Source organism: Cetorhinus maximus, chromosome 12 (genome assembly GCF_964194155.1).
Source record: "Cetorhinus maximus chromosome 12, sCetMax3.hap1.1, whole genome shotgun sequence".
In the NCBI taxonomy this organism is placed as follows: Eukaryota; Metazoa; Chordata; class Chondrichthyes; order Lamniformes; family Cetorhinidae; genus Cetorhinus; species Cetorhinus maximus.
This window is the reverse complement of record NC_135890.1, coordinates 97,199,813-97,225,922: the sequence shown is the minus strand read 5'-3', so window position 1 is coordinate 97,225,922 and position 26,110 is coordinate 97,199,813. Positions and strand designations below refer to the sequence as shown.

At 39.7% G+C, this 26,110-nt stretch overlaps 1 protein-coding gene across 3 annotated transcripts in view; it reads right to left on the bottom strand.

The window, feature by feature from the left end:
• Nucleotides 1-484: 484 nt before the first annotated feature.
• LOC144687721 (sarcoplasmic/endoplasmic reticulum calcium ATPase 2) overlaps nt 485-26,110 on the bottom strand; it is a 94,086-nt gene continuing 68,460 nt past the window's right edge. For 2 of the 3 annotated variants that reach the window (XM_078554161.1, XM_078554163.1), the window contains 6 exons: nt 24,532-24,752; nt 10,618-10,820; nt 9,732-9,817; nt 8,885-9,018; nt 7,712-7,829; nt 4,247-5,371 (listed from right to left, as the gene is read on the bottom strand). In XM_078554161.1, coding sequence (XP_078410287.1) covers nt 5,102-5,371; nt 7,712-7,829; nt 8,885-9,018; nt 9,732-9,817; nt 10,618-10,820; nt 24,532-24,752 — 1,032 coding nt within the window. In that variant the 3' untranslated portion in view covers nt 4,247-5,101. Of the gene's footprint in view, nt 1,276-4,246; nt 5,372-7,711; nt 7,830-8,884; nt 9,019-9,731; nt 9,818-10,617; nt 10,821-24,531; nt 24,753-26,110 lie in introns of those variants that run through there. The other variant, XM_078554162.1, reaches the window with a different exon arrangement.

Sequence of the window (26,110 nt, the reverse complement as noted above, 5' to 3'; positions counted from 1 at the left end):
TTGAAGTCAAAATTCTCCAGAATCACAAGGATTTGGAACCCTGTCTTTACCTGACTAAATCTTAGGCAATGCAGAATGCAGCTTTGTGGATTGTTAGACATCATTTTTCCTCAAATGTTTAGATTGCTGAGATTGTGGAGCAAGAGTAAAGCAACACATAATTACTTTATATTTTGGCAAAACTTTGACACAACTTGGAGGCATCCTTATTAAATCAGTATTCATTATAAAATGAAAACTTGAACCAACTTTAAAGAATTAGTGAAAGCTTTCAGGGATAAACTTATTGAACTGCATTACATTCTTGGTACCATACTCAAGTATGCAGAATTCTTAGCTGGGTGGAGGTACAGCAATTATTTATAATTTTCCAACCTTTTCTGTACTAAAAAACAGTATTTAATTTCACTGCAAGGATAACAGATGTTGGATTACAGTTAAGTGAAAAGCATTTTACATTTTAAAGGAAACATCACAAAGGACGTAATGTGGAGTAACTTTATTTACCTGAATTTATGAAATCTGCATGTTACAATGTCATCACTGAAATAAACATAGGATCTTATTTACAGATTTTCAACATTAAACATGCTGTTTTCTGGCAACTGACAGGTTCTTTTTAAATCTGCATCACAATTTTCTTATTGCACCAACGCTTCTGTTAATGTGCTACAACTTAAAATAGTTAACTTACAGTGCAAGAGGGAATTCTCATTTTGTCTCACACCAAAGAGAAAAAAAAACTTTCCTTAGAAAAAAATACATTGAAGTTATGAAATTGTCAACCTACAGGATGTAATTTACATTCATGATTTGTATCTTTCATCTAAGTTTTTCATAAATATAATAGCATTTTGTACATAGCCATTTTTATAAAGTAGTTCTTCGTTTGTCTTGATGACCCAATACACAGATTCTGTTACTTAAACAGAAGGCATGCATTTTTCATAATGTACAATTTATAAATTCAAATGAAATTTTACACAGAGATGTGGGTCCTCAACAGTCGATGACGTTTATCTCTTTAGCAAAGAACCCGACTTCTCTGGAGTACTGTAAAGTTCACGAGGATGTATTGCACAAATGTACAGTTTCTCTGAAGTCCTAAATTTTTTAACACACTTTTCCTCCAAATAGCATACTATTGTTGCACATTATACATGCAATGGTCTTGGTAGTTGTGCTTAAAAACACACATGCACGCGATAACAAAAGAACCTTAGTTTTCTGAAAATTGTTAAGGGAATTACTTGTTCTCCTCTTCATCATCCATAACTGTTGAGAAAGGAAAAAGAAAAATTAGCTGGTTGGTCACGTTAACAGTTTTTTTTTTTAAAAGGAGTATCCAAACTAAACAATCTGCTCTAGAAATGGAAGTGAGCAGAGTGCTGGACATCGCCTGCTTGACAGTGACAGAAAGCATTTCCAATAGAGGATAATAAACAAGCCATTCTGAGGAATAGGAACTGCTTTTTTTTTTTAAAAACAGGCAACTTTCGTTTTGTAAACACTTAAAGCAACAGTGCTACAGATAGTTACTACATACCAGAATTGTTTTAAAGAAGCAGTGAAAGTGAATGAAACATGCACACAAGTTTTCGTTAATACTGTGGGTAAAAGGATGACAGACTACTGGCACCAATTGCAAACACTGCTGTTTATATTCCTATCCCATGGGAAAAGGGACACACTTTGGTTCAATCTTAGCATGCCAATTTTTCCATTGTTTTTTTCTTTCAGAATTCTCAAACTGTGTACACACCCTTTCCACACTAACACTTGATTTGCTTTGATGACGCATGCAGCCAATCTGCTGACAGCCATCTGCTGGGCTTTTGTATTACTAGTTTAACCATCTATCCATCTCTCCCTTCCTGACAGAATGCCTTGTGTACATTCTCTTGATGAATCTAAATTAGTGATTCTCCTCATGCCAATCACAAGTTTTGAGCTCTGGCCCTATCACTCAGGTTTAAACAGTGAGCTGTCCTACCCATTACTCTAATCCCAATTTTCCGTCTTCTGAATGAAGTGATTCCCTGGGTACGAATCGTTTGATGGCAGACATCTTCTAGCATCTCACTCAAGTGAGCATAATTTACATGCGAGCTTCAACATTTGTAAGGTATATGCCATTGTCAGGTCTGATCTTGTTCTCACCTAATATCACACTCTTACTTCTAACACGAATCACTTTGAATCTGGCTGATTTTCTGCCGCAATAAGCAACTGTAGCCTGCTTCCAGCACACCTGAGGCCAGAGCAGAGTGGGCTAAATCAGAATTGATGAGTCTATTTGGCTACCTATTGGATAAACTGGCTAAGTTAACCTGGACGCTCCAAAATGAATTCTCAATGATGGCGACAAAACAATAACTAACTCTATGGGCAAGATCCTTTTCACTTTACTTCAGAATACCTGTACTCTATGAATAGCTATTTTGTCATGGTCACGTATACTACATTTCCAAGCTGAGTGAAACCGGTCTACCTCACAGCAAATCGACAGCCTGTTTTACTACATGGCCAATTCTGGTTTCAACTGATGCCATCCATTTTCATTGGGGAAAAAAATGAAGTGGGTTTTTAAAAAAAAATAAAGTTATTACAATTTAAGCAGTAGGCTTAATTTGGATCATAATTACAGGTCAAAATGAGGAGCTTTCAGGTGAAACAAGAACATCCTCCTTGCTTTCTTCACCTACTCCTCTTCCCAAATTAAAGGAATAAAGCCAATAAATTGGTACAATAAGAAATAAAGTGCGTACATCTAATTGATTTCAAGAAACAAATACTGTAAATGGGAAAACGTAGTCTTGGCATGAATGTTCTCAATGAGTCACCAATTTACCAACAGTCCAGAAATTCTCTCAAATTGAACTCAAGAAATACATCCCTAATTGATAATAGGAGAGTGCTGCTCTCAGATGGTATTCAGAAACGGGAGATGATCTTATTAAGATTAGATGCCACTGTCAATCCTTCAGAATCTCACATGCACACTTGGCCACACCTCAGTAAAAACAAGCATCATACAATGTGCTTTAATGAGAATATGGCCAGTCAGCAGTATTTTATAAGGCCTCAGACAAGCCTAATGTTAAGCACTGTGGGTCATTTAGTGATACATGCTATGATACATGTTACCCTTAATGCTGAAAGCAGCTGAAGAAATGTCTGTTCCCTTGTGGAATGTCGAGATTAGGATCTTGCTATAAAATCTACTTCAATAATTTTTACTTTAAAAATCACATTTTTAAAAAAAAACACCTTTGTATATAGATTTTTAATTGGTAAAAAATCTCAACTGCTTTCATTTTATTTCTCCATCTGGATTAATGTGTATGAAAGCAAAGGGTTATTGTACAAGCATGCTTCAAGTAGTCTGATCCAGGATTCAGATACAATGGTCATTTGTAGACTCAAAAAATGTATAAATTACAGTTTAACACTCAAATGTCGGAATGCCAACATTTTAGTGAAGATGTTTCCAGTTATGTTTAACCCTAAAAAGCATATTTTTCCTGAAATATTCGTCACTAATATCATGAAAGAAAGTTGAACAGCAAAAGAGGAACTAGATTTAAAAAAACAAAAATCCTGCAAGTTTTGACAGATCTACAAAAACGCTTGCGTTGATCTAACATACCAGAATCCTGGACTAAACTCAGGAGAGTAAGTGTGTCCGACATCCAGAACTGGAATTAGGTAATTACAAAATGTAAATATACTCACTTTAGATGATGAATTTTGGAAGGCATTGAAGAAAACACCATTGTTAGGTTTGTTAACACATGTAAAAATCACCTCACTTAAATGTCACTTTAGAAAACATGCTTTAGAACACTATTACCCAACATTTAGATTATTACAGTTGTAAACAGTTAGTATGATGATAGTATGTTAAAATTTACTTTTAGTTCTATACATTATGTCAAATGAGTATTTGGTAATGTGCTACTTACAGCTTGCACCTACATTTTCTAGTTTTAAAATATCATTGTTGCATGTCTGTGCTCAGCATTAGCATCTAGAAGTAACAATTAGCTTCCAGCTACTTAAGTGTTTTCAAATACATGTGAGTAATAAATAGTTCTTCAAACCATGTCCAAGTTTGTGACAACTAAGAGACTAACAAATAAGACCTAGAAACAATTTAATCTGCAGGGCTTTTTGTATTGCATTTGAAGAAACTACATGAACCAGCCTGGTTAAAAGAGAGACATCGAGAATTTCCTCTCTGTTAGTCTAAAACATTTTATTTTTTGATTCATGTGAATTAACCCCTGACGTAGAACATCCAATGTGAACTGGCAAAAAAAAAAGTAAAGAATCCCATCAAGACTGTTACAACAAAATACAAATCAGTAATTTAAATAAATATCATTTAAACTTATTGGGGAAAAACAGGAATATGGGGTGTGGGCAGGGGAAAAGAGAGTTGTTCTGCACAGGCAGTAATTAGCATACCTCAAACAAGGTTGAACTGTAAACATGACAGTTAAGAACACAGAAATGATTACAGGAAACTAAACTAAAAAGCTGGTTGAGGTAGCAATGTTCTACTGAGTGCAGAAAATAAGGAGTTCTGAACTAAAAACCATTTGACAGAAGGCACAAAATAAAGTCTAAAATAGAACCCAACCAAAGTAGCCATGCGGTGACACACCATGCAATTTTTTTTAAAATTTCCAAAGAATTTAACATTCTCTAGTAATCCATTTCTTTAGCCAAAAAATACACCCGTCGGCTCATTGGTTCTCAATTTATACACAAAAGATGAACAAATTAGTAAACAGAACACATCTGTACATGCTGTTTCATCTACAAAAACAAAATATCGCAGAAAATAGTATTAATCTCTGTACACGCCAATGCACAGTTTTTTTTTTAAAGAGTTTTTTTTTAATTGTGTAAAAATCAATCCTGTTTCATTCTAGAGTTCAGGAAAAAAAATATTAACTTCATCCATACATGGGTTCATATCATATGAAATTCAGCAGAAACAGACTCTTGGAATCAAGTGTTTAAATGATAAAAATTTTGTTCGAAGTTAATCAAATGCCATGTCTTCACTATGCCAACGACAGCTCTATGCCAGTCAAGACCAGAACATTTCAGCAAAATTAGTGTCTGTACTGTAAAGCCAGAAAACCAGGGGCACAGAAATGAGCACAAAAGGCCAGGAAATCCCCTCTGTACATGCTGAGAAACCACACAGTTTGTCACTAGGCAGAGTATACTCTTTACCCGGTTCAAGGTAGTTACGAGCAATAAATTTGAGTGTCTCATCCAGCAGAATGACAGGTAGAGAGATTTTCAGCACCATCAGCCACTGTGTTACATCTAAAGGTGTAATTTGGAAAATGAGCTGCAAAGAGACAAAGAAAGAAAACGTCCGCTTTACTCTCAGTAGAGATAATTTTTTAAAATGACCTACAGAATGAACACCGATTAGCACAAAAAAAAACTTTACTTTTCAATGACTCGAAGTATGCAGGGAAGTACTAATACAGAACAGTTCCTACATTAAGCCTTTTTATTAGTTCATTTTTCTTTTTAAGGTCACATATATAACAATATTTTACTCGTAACTTCCATCCAGAGTTTAACTTAGGATTTTATATATTTCACCATGACAAATTCCAAAAGCTGAGAATGAAATGAGGAGTGATGAGGGGATTATTGACATGAAGAAAGACTTGAAAAATTGGGGCACTTTTACACAGGGACAAGAGATTTAGGGGTGGGGGAAGAAATTAAATTCATAGTATTGATTTGAAAGCATGTATGTTTACAAAGGGCCAATAATGAAGCATGGTCTCTACTGGTCAGCAAAAGGAGTACAAACCTCCCTTCATTCTTCTCATGATATTTAGGAGTCAAGGTTTTATTCCCCCACATGAAATGCTTTAACACAATTGATTACTGTAGCAGAGGTTACAACATTGCTTCAAGGGGAATGGATAAAAAAAATGATAGGGGTACGGAAAAGTTGGAATTGAGATTGAAGATTTTCAGTTAAAGAGCTACAATGTTACCCACATGATGGGGAAAATAGCCTCAGCCTGTACTGCAAGTTCAAGCAAGTCACAACGATTACCAAAAAAATGGCTGGTTTCAAAGTTAGAGTAAAACACAGTCCAAACTTGAGCATCACACAGACCTGTGCCTTGTAGGCACTCCTTTGGTTGGAACTCAAATGTCCAAATATCCAAGATTAATGGGCCGCCCATTTATTGATCAATATTGCCTCAATGCTTACATTAGAAGTGGGACTGCAGATAAGCAAAGTTAGTTAAAAGGGCAAATTGGATTCATGCTTTATATATTGGGGTACTGAATAAAAAAAAATGTTGATGAATTTGATAAAGAGGTTAACAAAACCAAGGAAAATGTAGATTCCAAGGAATTGATAATAATTATGAACTAGCAATGTATCCAGTGGAAGAGAGGGTTAAAGAAGAGGATCAAAATTGAATACAAGTGCTCAAATCTGCGAAAGGGAATAGGTACTGAAACATATTTTTTACCCCCACTGGTTAGTAAACCAGCAACAATACGGAAAATGCTCATGACAAACTTTTCACTAAAGAGAAAAGCTAGGTGATTTTTTTTCTTGCAAAATGTTATTTGGATATTGCAGCCTAGCTACCCAACATTTGGGCAAAATGTAGGTAAACATGAAGAAAAGCTCTAAAGCATTCAGGGAAAGAGCAACAAAGTAAGTTAGTGTTAGCACAAGGTGGTGATCTGAATGCCCTTATGTAACAAAAGCTTCATGGGCTGAATTTTACAGGCCACCCGGGGCGGAAAAGCAAGTGGGTGGACCTGTAAATTAGGGTGCTGCACCATCGATGGCATACCCATTGCCTGCCCACCAACTGCAATTTTATGAGCACTGGGCAGGCTCAGGTGGGTCACCTGCTGATGGTCCAACTGAGGTCCCTAAGTGGGCAAGTAATACCCAATCAAGGGCCTCATCCCACCACCATTCTGATTTAAGGTGGCAGGAGAGATTGGTGCTCAACGCGCAGCCCACCAGGTCTAACCCTGCGAGCTGATGGGCAGTTAAGGGGATTGAGTGGGGGGGGGGTGTATTGCTTCTTTGCAGGCCCCCGGTGCCAGATCAGAGACTCCTCCCCACAGTTTTACATCCCCACGTCCAACACCCCACCGTCCAACATGCTCCACACCAGGGTCTGTCAGTCTGGCTCCAGCGAGATCCTGGACATACCCGAATGTCACTGAACGCCACGAATGTGGCCTTGCCTCAGCACTAGGAGTGGTCACTGCTTCTACTGATGCTGCCAGTGTGATATGAGATGTTAGCCTCCATTTGACCGGGAGCTCTAGGAGGTATGACTTCACCCTGGAGATGGACAGAAGTCCCACCTCCTACTAAATCAAGGGGCTGCCATCTGAAAAATTAAAGTGGGGCGAGCCAGCTATACATAGAGGCAGCTTTGCTCCTAACATTTATGCTGGGGTGAGGGGAGTCTGCCCTCAGAATAATCCAGCCCTATGAAATGTAGATGAACTTGTATAAAGATATTAAAATTGGGAAGCACAGTTGTTAGCAAAAGCAATGGCACAGTATTCCAGATCACCACCTAGACTTAAATAAATTGTTAAGTAGATTCCACAGTGAAATACAAAATTTCCAAGTGACCGAGGTAATGTAGAGGACAAAGCAAGCCATCTGACTGACCGGTAGTGGCTCCACATATAGAATGAGGAAGTGAAGAGACATCGACAGACAGATTGAACCCAATAACCAAACGTTTTCCCAAGGTGGCATCTTCAACAATGACTGGTTCTCTGATAAACTGAAAGATAAAAGTAAACAGGTTGCTCCTAAAAGCAATTACTTTAAAATCAACCCATCCCAACTGAGTCATTAAAGCTACCAAAAACAAAACCAAAATATTGCAGATGCTGGAAATCTGAAACAAAAACCGAAAATGTTGGAAACACACAGCTGGGTCAGGCGGCAGTGTGGAGAGAAAAACAGTTAATATTTCAGGCTGATAATTTTTCGTCAGAACAGTTTCTATCCCTCATGTTTGTTGCTTGATCTGATAAGTATTTCCAGCACTTTGTTTTAATTTCTATCAAAGCTAATTTAAAGAAAAAAAAATGTTGCAGAAGGCATGGAGCTCTGGTAGCCATGAGAGCTATTAGTTATACATAATTTTTAAACATTTTCCATCAAAGAATAATTAGGCCTAATACTCAATTTTCTGACTAAGTAAGCAGCTTCCTCCTTAAGCTTTTGCAAAAAAAAAAACCTGTTCCAAGGCTTTTGCCAGTGTCACTCATGAGCTAGCTGCTGGCAGGTGTAGAAGAAATGCACAAGTTGACTAACCATAAATGTCATGAACAGTCCTTGGAAACAACTAAACATAGCATGATCCTTCCACCCCACTACCACGCCCCCTCACAAATAAACTGCAAGCAAATGTGGAAAATTGTGTCACGGATGAATCAGCATCCTACTTCTGCATTATGACACATCAGGAACACCTACTACACAAAAGGAGATTTACAAGCTCCAACTGTAAGATTTAATATTACCTCTTACATGAAATTGGAAACAACATTCTACCTAGTTGTAGCAGTTTACCCATAGAACGTATCAATTTAATATGTCCTTGAAAATGATAATTTTTCATGCATTTTAATTATGTAAATACATTTTGTGGATGAGCATTGGAGATGAATGAGCATCTGTAAACTAATCATCAATAAATCCATTGTCTAAAAACTTTAGCAAGTTGCATACATTTTAAAGCAATCATCAGCTATTTTATCTTGTTCACACAGCAATAATTACAAGTAGAAAGCACAACATTTCATGGGAAATGTCTGTAATATTTCTAACCTGTTAAGAGCATTACACATCTCAATGGTCACCAGGACAGAGAGTGCCATAGTCATGGGATAAGGAGATTCAAATATTTCACAGTCAACATCTTCGAAATCTGGGTTCTCTGGGTTGCACTGTAGGAAATGGCTCTGTAGAAAAGCAAAGACAAAAATATACACAGGCATTAATTACAATTTAAAAAAATTAGATACTTCCAATAGTTCAATGGGTGAGTGTGTGATACCATGTGGTACTTTTCCAAATGGACAGCCAAATTCCAGATTTAATCTGCAGTACAGGTGGAGTTGGTTGATTTCAACAATGGGAACATTGGCCTCAGTGTCCTAAGGCTTGGAGGAGGAGGAAAATCAGTCATAGCTTTCTCACCTGATCATTATCCAGTGATCTGTTCTACAAGGTGGAAACTGGACAACAAAAATCAGGCTCAACTGTGATATACTCCACAGATGAAAGCCTGTCAGCATTTACAATCTAAACTCTATGTTAATGAGTTATTTGGCTGAGGTACTGGCAGGTTACCTGGGCCTGTGGAACAGCTACCCCTATGATTCACCAATTTCCATAATAAAGGAGCAACTGAATCTTAAAATCACACAATGTCTTTGGTAGGACAAGCCTTTGCCTGCTTTAGATTTAGAAGACTAAACTTTGTACATACATGCAGTCAAGATAAATTACTTGACTTTAAAAACAGCTCTACATGCAGCAGTTTTCATTACCTAGCATCACATTTGCATTTTAAGTGCTACAGGATAAATAGAGATATCTCCAAAGTTAGCCTTTTGGGAATGAGTAGACTGAAATGCTTTCATGTTAAAAATATAACTGCATGAAATATTACCAGCTGGTAGTAAGTAATTCTGGGTCCATCTTCAGCAGCTATGAACCACCAAGCAGCAGCACCAACTGTAGCAGCTCCTACATAACCTGATAATGGATGAAAGGATAAATTAATTTTATTTATTTTAGGGGTACTAGATTTAATACTTAAGCTTACATTGTACCAGAGCAGATACTACATTGCTTACTGCCAACAAAGATACATGACATCCAATTTACATTACGGCACCTAGATCCCATCCCTTTGATCATTCATAATTGCCTGCACAAAAACTCTGAGGCTAAATGCACAAAAATATAGATAAAATATGTCTGACTTTATACAGCCAGTGTTGCTTGGCAACTCAAGGCCCTAATGAAATCGCATTAGCTATTTGAACTCCTAATGAAAATGTTCAGTGTTTTTACATTGCTAGGGAACCCACACTGAATGAATCCACTCTGATTCCCCCCAAAATCACTTCAGAACAAATGTAGCAATGAAAGCATATGTCTGGAGAAAAGACCTAATAAAATAATACCCCAGACATCATTCCTACTGTAGAAAGATAGTCACTATCATACTTTGTTCACAAATGGATAGATTTAAATGATTTACAAAAATATAGAAGGGGAGTGGAAAAAAAAAGTGAAAGATTTTCTACAAGACGCTTAACCAAAAAAAAAATCAGAATGGAAGTATGCATTCGCCTTCGTCTTTCTTTTGAAACAAAGAATAAGTTAGCATTCAAAGCTCCCCAGACCTGACACATTCAAACTTATACTGAGGTGAGGAATGTTCATCAGTCAATTGCACTGTCACAGTTGAATCCAAAGGCAACCAATGAATCTTAGAAGCTCTTGCTGGCCAATTGTGAAACTTTGCCAACTCTAACGTAAGTACTTACATCCAATAGCCATATAACGGAAGAAGAGCCAGCCGCTGATCAAGGGTTCCTTAGGACTGCGAGGTTGTTTGTCCATGATGTCCAGATCAGGTGGATTGAAGCCTAGTGCTGTGGCTGGCAGTCCATCTGTCACCAGGTTCACCCACAGGAGCTGTACAGGGATCAAAGCCTCAGGAAAGCCTAAAGCTGCTGTAAGGAAAATGCTGAGGAAAACGAAAAGTGATCAGAGATCAGTTCTACTTTCTATTAGTGCTACATAACTCTATATATGTAGAGTACCTGAATTCTGTTACAATTCCATGTCCAATGTTATCGTTAGGTCCTTGCTCTCAATTCAAGAAAAGATACATTCCTGAAGGAGGACAGCAAACATGACCACCTGGAAGACTCACCTTTACTGGGAATAGAGAATAACTCAGCAGAACGACCGCACCTGAAATGCATTTCCACGCTGTTGGTAAGGGCTTTCTAAGGGTGAATAGAATATTTGTTCCAGTCCCTATCCATCTTAAATGCTGTAATTTGGAATCTAGCCCAGCAAAATAATCAGCATTATGCAAACTTGCCTTCAAATCATTCTGTGGGAAAATTAGTAACTAGAGGACATGGATGTTTTGGAGATTTGTGTTAGGTGCAAAATCCATGTGAATGGAGAAATCCATATGAATGGAGTTGAGGAACAGTTAAGAAAATGACAATTCCTTAGCATGCAAACAGTGAGATCAGAAGGAAAAGTCAGGTGATATACGAGAACAAAAAAAAAGTCATTTTAACTCCCAAAATTGACCACATACAATACATTTATTTCAGTCTAAGTACAGAATGCCTCCTCAGAATTCAGCCTGGGCTGTTTCCTAGAATACCTGCTTCCTAGTCCAAAGAAAGAAGCATTGTCTGATTTAGTTCTGGGAAGTGAAGCACGGCAAGTAACTGATGAGAGTGTAGAATAGTTTGGAAATGATGGCCATAACATGATCAGGTTCAAAGTGAATACAAACAAAGAAAAGGGTGCAAGATAAGGGCACTGGACTAAAATGGCCAAAAAAGCACTGCTAAAATTAACTTGGTAGAAAAGTAAACGAACAAAGTGGTTGCTCAGCAACAGTAAACTTTCAAATGAGCAATGAAAATGAAAAATAGATATACTTAGAGAAAATGGAAAAATAAATAGATCAAAAGTTAAGACTTCTGTGGATTAAGAGAGGTAAAATTAAAATGAAACAAAAAGGTACAAAAGTCAATGGCGGGGGATGCTCAAAAGGCCAGAGCTCTCAGAGTGCAGGGTTTTTGGAGGACTATAGGAGGTTACAGAGTTAAGAGAGGGAAAGGCCCTGAAGGCATTAAAACAAGACGATAATGATTTTAAATCAGAGGTGTTGGTGGACTGGGAGGCAATGCGGATCAGTGAGCTGAAGGTGTGATGGGTGAGCAGGGCTTGGTGCGGGTTAGGATATGGGCAACAAAATTTTGGATGAGTTCTAGTTTAAAAAGACTGGAGGATGGGAAGCCAACCCAGAGAAAACTGGAATGGTCAAAGCTGGAAGTGAAAAAGCAAGGAGGAGTGTTTCTGCAGAAGATGGGTCAAGTCAAGGATTGAGACTGCTGTCCGAAATGATTCAAAATGTGCGTGCAATTTTTGTTCAAAAGATGAAACACTTCATCATTATAAAAGGGAAATCTATTCTTACAGGCAAATCTGTATCAAACACATCGACTCAGTACCTGACCATCATGCTGCGAATCAGGATGAAAATAACATGCTTTTTCTCTGTAAAACTTGACTACACCTGGATTGAACTTAGAATAATAAAGTTAAATTCAGAATAGGCTACCCCTTCAAACTGACATCTGAATTAGAACCCTCATTTCCATTTCAATAATGTATATTTTTTAAAGCCACTTTCACCCCTCAATTATCAAATTAATGGTTAGAATGAAATTCTCTCATTAGATAGCTAGCGATATTCTTTTCCCAGTGCAATGTCATTTCGAATGGAACTTTAACTACCTTCAACTTCAGATATAATTTTACAAGACTTGGACAAATCAGATTTGAACTTCCCTAATAGTAATTTTGACCCCTTCCCTGCCTCGGTAGACAGAAATTAATGGCAGCATACAATAGTTCCAGTACTAGTGCCAACAACACTCAAGCTTGACACCATCCAGGGCAAAGCAGCCCGCTTGATTGGCACCCCATCCACAAACATTCCACCACCGATGCACGGTAGCAGCTGTGTACACCATTTACAAGATGCACTGCAGGAACACTGCAAGTCTCCTTAGGCTGTACCTTCGAAACCCACAACCGTTACCATCTAGAAGGACAAGGGCAGCAGACACATGAGACCACTACTACTTGGAAGTTCCCCCTCTCACCATCCTGACTTCACTTTCTCTGGGTCGAAATCCTGGAGCTCCCTTCTGGAGCACTGTGGATGCATCTACACCACATGGACTGCAGCGGTTCAAGGAGGCAGCTCACCACCAATTTCACATGGGCAATAAATGCTGGCCTAGCCAGCGACGCCCACATCCCATGAATGGGTAAAAGGTACTGTTGCACTCAATGCTGCCATTTACACATACAAAGCGAAAACCACTCAGTAGTAAAGAGGGTAGCTCTTAATTTCTTGGCGTTAGTCCCCATTGTCTTGGCTCAGGGACTTTACACTGTTGGATTGACCTGCTGCCATAATCTTCTGGACAGTATTCAAATTCAATTGAAAGCTAACATGTCTTTAATATTTTGATATTTTTGTTGCATGTATAGTACTGAGATTTGTGTAAGTGCCACTTTGAGAAGGAAGAAGGAAAATGAAAGTTTGGTTTTCTTTTCAATTACTAACTCTACAACTGAAAAACTTAAAATTGCTTCCTTAAGCTGTTCTTATAGTATCGCAAACTGCTAATGCATAGGTCTTGCTCAGCCAGTGGCAACACCAAAATGAAAGTGCCAGATTCGGCAAATTGAGAAACCTTTTAATTTTTTGAACAGAGGAGTTTTCCCATTTGCAGCCCTTTTGTTTTATTAATTTTGCCAAAGGAAATACTAATTTATGATCCCACTGATTCCTTGCTGATGGATAATACAAATTTTGTTCCTGGTTTTTGATATGGTGGTGTGTTATGTTATAACTGTGTGGATTGGGTACAGGTTTGAACCTTCACTTGATTTTGATCTGAGCTTGTTTGCTTTCTTAGTGGACGCCAGTTGAGTGTGAAATGAATGTCCCTGTCTTTATGCAATATTATACACACAGATTTGTTCAATGTTTTCTATTAAGAGTATAACAGACTTTAAGTAGGTGAAGCCAATAGCATTTTCTTCCTTTACAGTAACAGACTGTACATAATGAGCTGGATTTTATGCAGTGCCTCGTGGTGGGAGTCATGGTGGCCAAACTGGTTTAGTTGAGAGAAAAGCCCCGAATCAGTCTCCCAGTGACAGGAGTCTTCCCTCCAACCCTACCCTGGTGTGGGGTGTGGTGCTCTCGTTATCCAAGAGACTTGACATCAGGCTCGGGGGGTGGCCACTGAAAGCCACCCCCTGTGCTTGCCTCTAATCACCAGCCCCCCTGACCCGCCAACCCCAAAACCCCCATCCAGCCTTCACTCCCGTGGCCTGGATGCCTCCACAATCCTGTACATCGGGTGGATGCAGTACCACCAGGAGCCACCGCTCCTGCTGGCGCTGGTAGCGATGACAAGTCGGCAGCTTTCAGCAGGTGGGTCTTCTGCCGCCAAGGCCCCCAATCGCTGGAAAGGCCCAGCAACAGCCGATTGTGCCTGAAGGGCTCTCTGACCAGTGGACGAGACCCCTGTTGGCTTGACAAAATTCCAGCCAATGTGTGCAACAGAAAAGCCTTAAAATGTGTTCCTTTCGAATCTATTTCAGTGGCCTTTACAATTGTTTAATCTCTTGCAACTTATAACATTGTTACCATTAATTCCTTGGATTGTTGGTCTTTCAGTGCTTTCCTGCTCACTGGCAGTGTATTTTGGTGACAGATCATTCAGTCTACACAGAACTCTACAAGCTGGATGACTAAAGTCTTCATATCTACGGGTAAAATCCAAAACTCTGAGACTGTGTTTTGAGTTTAACCGTAGCTGTCCAACATTTGCCATACAAAATCAGGCAGACTAAGGAGGAGGCAGAGATGGGTCCATCTGTTTGGAGCTTTTAATTGTCATGCATATTTACCTTACCTAGCCTTTCAAATAGTACCTTTAAACAACTCTTAACTACTGTGTAATTTTATGGTCACATGATGCCTAGCAGTATCAGCCCTTCTGCTCTGAATTCTAAACAGTTGATACACTAGAAATGTGAAGTGATTTATTTTGGTAAGAACGTGAGACACGATCTAAAATTCAGGGTCTAACTCTGAAAGGGGCTCAGGAGCAGAGGATCCTGGGTGTACACGTGCATAAATTATTTAAGGTGGCACGGCAGGTTGAGGCATACAGTATCTTGGGCTTTATTAATTAGGGTGCTAGGCTACAAGAGCAAGGAGGTAATGTTGAACTTGTATAAGGCACTAGTTCAGCCTCAGCTGCAGTATTGCGTACAGTTCTGGGCACTATATTTTAGGAGAGATGTGAAGGCCTTGACAAGATTGCAGTAAAAATTCACAAGAATGGTTCCAGGGATGAGGGACTTGAGACTGTTTTCCTTGAAGAAAGTCAAGAAAAGATTTGACAGAGGCGTTCAAAATCATGAGGGGTCCTGACGAAGTAGATAGGGAGAAATTGTTGCCGTTCATGAAAGGATCGAGAATGAGAGGGCACAGATTTAAATCAATTGGCAAAAGCAGCAAAAAATGTCCCAAGGAAAAACCTTTTCATGCAGCGAGTGGTTGGGGTCTGGAATGCCCAAAAGTATGGTGGAGGCTGGTTTAATCAAAGCATTCAAAAGGGAATTGGACTGTTATCTGTAAAGAAAGAATGTGGAGGGTTACAGGGGGAAGGCAGGGGAATGGCACTAGGTGAATAGCTCACTTTGGAGAGCTGGTGTAGACACGATAGACTGAATGGCTTCCTTCTGCGCAGTACAACAATTCTGTGATTCTCTGTGGTTCTGGGTAGCATATGTTATTATTTTATAATATACGGCTGATTATAAATATAGCAAAACAAGTTTAAAGATATTTTTAAGCTTCAAAGAAGTTATGAATTTTAATCGCCAGGCATCAGGGAGCACTGGAATTATTTTATTAATGGCTTGAAACAGGACTCATTAAAAAAGCAGGCAACAACGCAATTGGATTCAGAAAGATTTAGATCATTAACACAATGGTTGACAGATGCAGTTCAACGCAAAGTTGTGTGAAATAATGTTTCCCCAATGACACATTGGCCAGAATTTTCCCGTCAGTGAGTTGGGGGCGGAGCCCTCTCGCCGTCGTGAAAATGACGCCGGGGGGAACCCCTGACGTCATCCCGCCCCATTTAAATATTCAGGAAGGCGGGCGGACAGCAAAATCAGCTGTCCACCCGCTGACCTGTCAATGGCCAATTGAGGCCATTGACAGGATAATTACGCCAATTAAAGGCCCTGCCCGTCAACCTTAAGGCTTCTGAAAAAACATGAAACCTCATCCACTGGCGGGATGAGGTTTCATGTCTGTTTTAAAAAACTTTAATAAGCTTTGTGATATTTATCAACATGTCCCATCTCGTGTGACATTGTCATATGAGGGGGACATGTGAATAATTTATTTATTTTTCTATTTTTTTAGGTTTATAAAACTTTCAGCGCTCTCACTGAGACAGCACTTAGTCTCAGGGAGATGTGCGCTCTTTTGTGTGTATGCGTGAAACAGCGCACTTTGACAGTTGGAGAATTCCTACCCCCCCACCCCGCCCACCACAGGAAGCGCATAGCGCTTCCTGTCAGGTGGCCCGCCCACTCAAAATGGCGGCAGGGCCCGTTTTGGTGGCGGCGATTGGCTGCCCGCCCACTGCCGAGCCTGTGGGGCCCGTCCACCCGTCAAAGGCAAAATTCTGCCCATTAAGTTTATCCAAAATCACAGCTGAGCTTACTGGTCCTCAATTTGCAGCCTGGTACAAATTGAATTAGCTGATCTCTGCTGGAATGGGGGTGGTGGCAGGGACAGGGGCAGTTAAATCAGCTAGGGCTCCATTCTTGACCTCTTTCCAATGTCTCCTGCTTCAAATGAGAATGCATTTGGACATTGGGGAGCATCACATCCAAGCTGCTCCTTACCCGTGTCATGATGAAAATTAAGTTTTGGAAGAAGGCACTACAAGAGGGACATGTGTTAAATGCAACAGTGAAACCACTGTAACGATCAAGTGAGATGCAATGGTCATGAATCAATAAATTATAAAATCTATTAAGGCATCAACAGAGTGCTTCGTTACTAAGAAAAAGGCAAAAGTGAATCTGGACTGAATAAGCAAAGAGAAACTAGGTGATAGGTCAAGAAAAGCCATTTATGGTCCAGCTAGTCACTCTGGTGCTCCAACTCTCTCAGTCTTGTATTCCAAATGCATATTCTAATGGCTCCAATATCTTTTAGTCCCACAACCTTACCCAGGCAACATTTAAAATTATCTACTATCCTTTGAGCAATGATTTTTTTCTAAGGTGCATTTTAAATGAACATCTTGTCTTACTGGGACAACTTATTTTGAAGTAAGGTTCTGAGTTGACAAACAGGCCAATGTGCCAAACTGTATCGTATGCTGCAGTGAGGTCAAGGAAAAACACCCGTGTTTTAAGATTCCTTTGAAAACTATTTTCAGTGAACGTGGTTAATGCGAGGACCTGATCACTTGCTTCTTCCTTGTTCAAAGCTGGAAGATACGCTAAATGACAATATTGCAAACTGGCCAACTACCGCAAGATCTGGTGCCTAAATTCAAGCACTAGTAAAACAGTCTCTAGCACATTCCACCTTCATAATGCCAGTGCTAAGAGGGAACTGAACATCACCCTGGATGGTCAGAGACTGAAGCATGATCCCTACCCTGTTTATCTCGGTGTCATCCTTGACAAAACCCCTGCTTGGAGACAGCACCTCACCAGGACTGCAGAAAAAATTAAAACCTTCAATAATCTCCTCAGTATCACAGGCCAAGACCCCTCAGGACCTCTGCTCTTACCATCACAAACTCACCAATCTGCTCACACCAAACTTAGCAACGCGCAACTCAACCCAACAATGTACATCAACACAGCTACTCTTCGCCCAACTCGCCTCCCAGTCCTGAGCATCATTGCCCCCCACACATCAGGAGAGCAATTGCAACTGGCAAGCTACTGGAGAAGGTCCAACTCTGAGGCCAACTCAAGCCTGCCCTTAGTCAAGAACTTTCACAGCCACCAGCTGTCACGTCACTAGATATGGTTAAACCCACTATGAGGAGGGCCTATGGCAGGAGAAAACATCCACCAGAAAGCACTCCATCATAGACGCCACTGCTTGTTCACCTGGCTTCAATCTCCCAGAGCAGTGGTGGGCTCTTTTAAACCATTTCCGGATTGGCCAATGCCTCTGTGCAGCTGCCCAACATCAGTGGGGTCGCCAAGACTATCCAGGCTGCAGTTGTGTGCAATCCAATCAATGACTTACATTGTCGAGGAGTGTCCACTGACTAAACTTGAAGGCAAGCTTAAAGAACTCCATCAAGTCACTGACAAGGCTACTGCTTGGTTCTATGACTATGCGCACACTAAATAAAATAAATTATAATAGAGTATTGAAAAGTATATCGCGCATTAATGAGGCTCCTCTTCAACCCTTCTCCAGATTATGCAGCATAAACATTTCTAGGCTTTTCTGATCGATTTTAGGATCATTCATGTTGCTCCCTCTGTTTTTTTCAAATGAAAATAGCTCATGGTAAAATTGTGGTCTAACCAGTGCATGCTTTAACCTCTGTATAACTTCTACAGGCTTGGAACACAAGAACTAGGAGCAGTAAGCCATTCAGCCCCTCGAGTCTGCTCCATCATTGGGTAAGATCATGGCTGGTCTGACTGCGGCCCTAACTTCACTTGCCTGCCTGCCCCTATACTTGACTCCCTTGTTGATCAAAAATCTAACTCAGCCTTGAATATATTCAATAACCCAGCCTTTGGGGAAGAGAATTCCACAGACTAACAACCCTCACAGAAAAAAATTCTCCTCCTCTCTGTCCTAAATGGGAGACCCCTAATTTTTTTTAAACTGGGTCGCCTAATTTGAGGCTTCCCCTCAAGATGAAATATCCTTCCAGCATCCACTCCATCAAGTCCCCTCAGAATAAGAACACAAGAAATAGGAGTAGGAGTAGACCATATAGGCTGTTGAGCCTGCTTTGCCATTCAATATGATCATGGTTGATCTTGGGCTTCAACTCCCATTTTCCCGCCTGCTCTCCACACCCCTTAACTCCTTGAGACCAAAAAATCTGTCTATCCCAGCTTTAAATACATTCAATGATGGAGCATCTACAACCCTCCACAGTAGAGAATGCCAAAGATTCACAACCCTTTGACTGAAGTAATTTCTCCTCATCTCAGTCCTAAATGACGGCCCCTTATCCTGAGACTGTGCTCCCGTGTTTTAGGCTCCCCAACCAACAGAAACAATCTCTCAGCATCGACCCTAGAAGCCCCTTCAGAATTCTGTAGGTTTCAATGAGATCACCTCTCATTCTTCTAAACTCTGGAGAATATAAGCCCAAAATACTTAACCTCTCATCATAAGACAACCTCCCTCATCCCAGGGACCAATTTAGTGATCATTCACTGTACTGCCTCCAATGCAAGTATATCCTTTCTTAAATGTGGAGATCAAAACTGCACACAGTATTCTAGATGTGATCTCACCAAAACCCAGTACAATTGTAGTAAGACTTCTTTATTCTTATATTCCAATCCTCTTGCAATAAAGGCCAACATGCCATCTGCCTTCCTAATTTTCTAACTTTCTGCATTCCTTGCACAAGCACACCCAAGACCCTTTGAGCATCAACACATACAAGTTTCATTCCCTTTAAAAAATTCTGCTTTTCTATTCTTAAGACCAAAGTGAATACACTTCCCTACATCATACACCATCTGCCATTTTGTTGTCCACTCATTTAACCTATGTCTCTTTGCAGCCTCGCTGTGTCTTCCCCACAGCTCGCCTTCCCACCTAGCTTGGTGTCGTCAACAAACCTAGATACATTACTCTGTCTCTTCACCTAAGTCATTAATATAGATTGTAAACAGTTGAGGCCCCAGCACTGATCCTTGCAGCACTCCACTATTCACTTCCTGTCAACTTGAAAAGGCCCCATTTATACCCACTCCCTGCTTCCTATCCATTCAACAATCCTCTATCCATGCTAAAGTATAACCTCCAACTCCATGAGCCCTTGTCTTGCCTATTAACATTGTGTGTGGCACCTCACTGAATGCCTTTTGGAAATCCAGTTATAATATGTCGACTGATTCCCCTTTATCTACCTTACTAGTTACATCCTCAAATTGCTCTAATAAATTTGTCAAACAGGGTTCCCCTTTAGCAAAACCATGTTGACTTGTTCTAATCATATTATGCTTTTCTAAGTGCATTGTTAAGGCTTCCTTAATAATAGAGTCCCACATTTTCCCAACAACTGATGTAAGGCTAATTGGTCTGTAGTTCATCGTTTTCTCTCTCCCTCTTTTCTTGAAAAGCAGTGTAACACTTGCCATCTTCGAGTCTAATGGGACTGTTCCTAAGGAATTTAGGGAAATCATAGCCAGAATATCCACTCTCTCTGCAACTCTTTTAGAAGCTAGGGTATAGGCCATCAGCTCCCAGGGATTTGTTGATGCTCATCCCTTAAGTTTCCCCAATACTTGTTCTCTGCTGATATTAATTTTCTTAATTTCCTCACTCTTTTTAGCCCCTAGGTTAGTCTATTTCTGGTATGAAACTTGTGTCTTCTACTGTGAAGACAGACACAAAATATTTGTTCAATGGCTCTGCCATTTCCTCATTCCCCATGATAATTTCTCCAGTCTTTGCTTCTAAGGGACCAACATTTACTTTAGCTACTCTCTTTTTAATATAATTATATAAGCTCTTAATCTGTTTTTATATTTCTGGCTAGTTTACTCTCATTCTAATTTTTTCCCTTTTTATCAACTTTTTGGTGGCCATCTGTTGGTTTCTAAAACACTCCCAATCCCCAGACTTGCTACTATTTTTTACAACATTATAAGCCTCTTCTTTTAATCAAATACTATCCTTAACTTCCTGAGTGAGCCACAAATGGAACTTCTTTGCTCAGTTTTTGCTTTTCAATGGAATTCATTTTTGTTGAACAATTTGAATTGTTTCTTTAAATGCTTCCCACTGTTCATTTACCTACATAGCTTTTACTCTATTTACCCAATTAACCTTAGCCACTTCTCCCCATATACCTATGTAATTGGCTTTAAGTTTAAGATTCTTGTTCATGATTGCAGTATGTCATTTTCAAACCTAGCATGGAATTCAATGGTATTATGATCATTATTTCCCAGTGGAACTTTTAATATGACATTACTAATTAACACTGCTTCATTAAACAATACCAGATGTAAGATAGCTTTATCCATTGATGGTTCCACAATGTGTTTCTCCAAGAAACTGTCATGAAAACATTCTATAAACTCATCTTCTAGACCACTCTTGCCAAATTGATTGTCCCAGTCTATATGCAGCTTAAAGTCCCCCACAATTATTACATCTCTATAAACTACGCCCACCAATGTTTTCTGACTTTTGCTATTCCGAATTTCCACCCATACTGATTCTACAAATGATCTTCTGAGGCCAGACCCTTTCTCACTCACGTGCTTATGTCATCCTTTACCACCAGGGCTACCCCTTCACCTTTACCATTCTGTCTGTTTTTCCAAAATAGTGTACACCCTGGAATATTTATTTCCCAGCCTTGATCATCTTGTCTCTGTAATGGTGATTAGATCTAAATTATTTGCCTCTATATATGCCGCTAGCTCATCTATCTTATTGCAGCTGCTTTATGCATTCAGATAAAGAACACCTGATTTCATTTTTTTTTTTTTACTTTGATTCCCTGCAATTACTGATGTACAATTTTTGCTAAACTCTGTCCCTTCCCATCCCACTCCACTCCACTTGTCTTTACCCACATCGCTAGACTGTTCTGATGCCTCGGCCTCTCTCTTTGGAATTCTAAATCTTCCTTCACCCTTACCCTACCCGCCCCACCCTCAGCCCTATTTATACAATTGGCCAGGACACTGGTCCCAGTCCAGCTCAAGCAGAGCCCATCCCAACTGAATAGCTCACTGTTCCCCGAGTACCAATGCTCAGTATTCACAGGAGGCCCCTATGAGCAACTGAAGAGAAAAGCACAAGGCCATTAGGTGTGGAGAAATTAACAGAGGGCTTGCCCTTAGGTAGATCACTGCTATTCATCTCATATTACCAGGCATTTGAGTTGTAGTAAGAGCCTCTCAAGTGCAACCTTGTCAATGAGACTAAAGAAAGGCATTTAATTTATTTGTCACACCCTCAAAGAAGTTAAAGTGGCTTGCTAAGCAACATTCCTCTTTTCGTCAATGCTGGTTTTATTAATCTATTGCAGCTCCTGCGTTGGTTTCCATTATTTTACCGAGTAACAGGTATTTGGCTAAGTCTTGGATACATGGGTCTGATTTCTTCCCTTTTTGAAACTACAGCAATAAGGCAAAATAACCAGCAACAACTTGATTTATTATGCTAGAAGTACTATGTAAATACAAGGCACTTCACAGCATGTTATCAAACAAATTTTGACACTAAGTTACATTAGGATTTAGTAGAACAGATGACCAAAAGCTTGGTCAAAGAGTCAGGTTTCAAGGAGTGTCCTAAAGGAAGAAAGAGAAATAGCAATGCGACGAGGTTTAGGGAAAGAATTCCAGAGCTTGGGTGCAGTGATTAAAATCGGGATGCTGAGGCCAGAAGTGGAGGTTTGCAGATATCTGAGGGTTGAAGGGCTAGAGGAAGTTACAAAGATAGGAAGGAGAGGTCATAGAGGGATCTGAAAACAAAGATAAGGCTTTTAATTCTTTAACCAAGAGTCAAGGTAGGTCAATGCAGGGGTGACAAGCAACCGGAACTCAGTGCGAGTTAGGACATGGGTAGCAAAAGTTTTGCACGACCCCAAGATTGGAGATGGCGGAAGATAGGAGGCCAACTTGGTATGTGTTGGAATAGTAAAGTCTAGAGGTAACAAAGACAAGAAGAGTTTCAGTAGCAAATGAGCTGACGCAGGGGTGGAGTTTAATGAAGTTATGGAGGTGGAAGCAGATGGTCTTAAGATTGGCACGGGCATGGAAGCCCAAGTCAGGGTCACATATAACACCAAGGCTGTGGACAGTCTGGTTCAGCTGCAGACAGTTGCCTGGGAGGAGAATGGAACGGTGGCTAGGGAGTGGAGTTTGTGGCATCAATCAAAGATAATGGCTTCAGTCTTCCCAATATTTAGTTGCAGAAAAATTTTGCTCATCCAGTGCCGGATGTTGGACAAATTAGAGACAGTAAAGGGGGTTGAGGGTGGAAGTTAACTGTGTATCATCAGCATACATATAGAAAACTGACAGCATTTTCAGATGATGTTGCTGAGAGGCAACAGGTAGATAAAGAATAATGAGGGGGGAAAACCTTGGGGAACACCAGAGGTAATGGTGTTCCAAAGGCCAAAATGGGGCAAAATATCTGAGCGGCCAGGATATCAAAATAAATCATGCATTATTGCCTTCATTTCAGTTAGACCAGAGACTCTTTATGACAACATAAACAATTCTCTAACAAGTGAAGGGTTTTATACCAATGCATAATAAACCTGATCACTGAATTTTAACCTAGGTTTATAACAACATTTTTTTTTAAAAAGCACAAGTCAGCAGCAGTCAAAGGTCAATCAATTGTAAGTAAGTGGGTCCCCAATGAGATGTTAATTATTGGGGGAAGAGGGGAAGAGAAGTAATTTAAGGTGATTCTCTGGCTGTGACTGGTAAATAAGGATGGAACCAGGTGAGTGCAGCCCCATCCAGCTGGGCAACAGTAGAAAGCTGTCAGTGGAGGATAGTGTGGTCAATCATGTCTAAAGTTACAGACAGGCAGAGAAGGGTAGGAAGGATAGTTTGCCACCATCAGCCGTATAGGATGGTATTTGTGATTTGACAAGGGCTGCTTCGCTATTGTGACGGGATCAGAAACCTGTACAACTCACAAAAGGTTGCATTCTCATGGTATAAGACAGTTGTCAACTTAGGTCGTCACAGTACTGAGTGGAGTTCTGCTCACCCATCACAGGAAAGTTATTATCACCCTTGTAACAAGGGGCAAACACCAAAGAGAATTCAATAGTATCAGAATATGGATTACCTCAACAATTTAAAAGAAGTTGGCTTGTTTTCAAAGGGAAAAGGGAGTCTTTTGATGTGACACAATCAAAGTTTTCAGGGTTGTAAAGCCTTGAAAATTCACCTGGGAAAATGTGGCAAATGGGTCAAGTACTGAACCAAATTATAGAAATAAGCTCAACAGTGAACTGACTGCATGGAGGAGGATAAAAGGTATGTTGAGAAGCCAGCTTGTTGGGATTGGTTATTAGGGTTCTTGGGCCCAGTGGCCTTTGCCTCAAGATTCTATGCTCCATCTAGTGCCGTGTATGAGAACTAGTTAAATACATACCCACCAATTGAAAGGATTGGTTTTGTGACCTCAGTGGAAATGCATAAGCTGTTTTCACAATACTAATAACATTTAAATTGTGCCAAACTTTATTTTCTAAGATCCAGATATACTGACTGAATTATTGCTTTTCAACGTAATCTTTTCCTTAATGGAAGAAATGAGTAATCAGAAATTGGAATGATTGCATACAACAGGACCTCTTACTTACCAGACTACTTCTCCAACATTGGAAGAGATGAGGTAGCGAATAAATTGTTTCATGTTGTTATAGATAGCACGGCCTTCCTCCACTGCTGCTACAATTGTGGAGAAGTTGTCATCAGCCAGGACCATTTCCGAGGCAGATTTTGCTACAGCAGTACCAGATCCCATGGCAATTCCAATTTCCGCTTTCTTTAGAGCAGGGGCATCATTCACACCATCACCAGTCTAAAGATAAAAAAAAACATACCAGATGAAAACCATACTTGGTATATGAAAATGGTCAAATTCAGGAAAATTATTTTTTGCAATACTAAACAATGTTCACTGTTTGAAAATTTCAAGGAAGCACCCAAAAGACATATATGGTTGATTACTTGAAGGCAGCTTCCAATCAGGTCTAAGTACTTCAAAGGCCAAAATGGGGCTAAATATCTGAGCAAACAGGATATAGGAGAAAAAAAAAATCACACATTATTGCCTTAATATCAGTTAGGCCGTAGATTCTTTATGACAATGTAAACAATTCTCTAACAAGTGAAGCATTTTATACCAATGTATAATAAATCTGATCGCTTAATTTTAACCTAGTTTTATTACAACATTCTTTGAAAAAGCACAAGTCAGCAGCAGTCAAAGGTCAATCAATTGTAAGTGTGCCCCTGACCAAATGTTATTCATTGTGGCTGGAAATTGATCAGTGGTAATTAGTGTGTCTCTGAAGGGTATATGCGCTAGAGGAATATCTTTTGGCGTGAAGTGGCTTTGGCCCTTTAAGATAGGTGTCATGGTTACAAAAATCTCTTCCTCTCAAATGTCCAACTTGCCCAGTATTATTATTTACGCCTTCTCTTCGGAAACGCACATGTAACTTATAGAAGGACAAAAGGAGGTGGGCAAGGACAAGAAAGTAATTTGGACAGAGGTAACTCTCAAGTTTCTTTCTTCACCATTTGTATTAGATATATACAACAGGATGTTAAGAAACATCAGGCAGATTTAATTTTACTGCTGTTAGACTGGATAATACTGAAAAACAATATAAATTAAAATTGGATGGTTTTTATAATGGATAACCAATCTATAACACTAGTTTAACACCATGGCAGCAAGTTTAGAATCAACCTCAGGAGACTAGCAGCCAGAAGTTAAGCAGTCGATAATCAAGGTGTGGGAGGCACAGGGATGGGCATGTCAAACTTGTGCTCAAGTGTTCTCTCTCCTTTCGATGGAATGCCTAATTTACACCTTAGTGCCTGAGTAAGGAGTTATTTCTGTGACCAGTGTCCCAAAACTAATGTTCTAGGAAGCTAATGCAGCAATATATTACATTTTTCAGCATTTGGTACAAGATATTGTTTTAGTGACCAGCTGCACTATTTTTCATGTACTTTAATTTTGGTGTCAGCTTTTTCATCAGTAACTTGATATTTCAATCACAATTAAACACTACCAGGTTGCAACAGTTACAACTTCCACAACCCTCTAATAGCAACTGAAGATTTTATGAACAGAGAAAATAATTTCTAAAACAGGCATTTACTGCGCTCGACAAATAATTCTAAAGTATGAAAATAATTGATAGG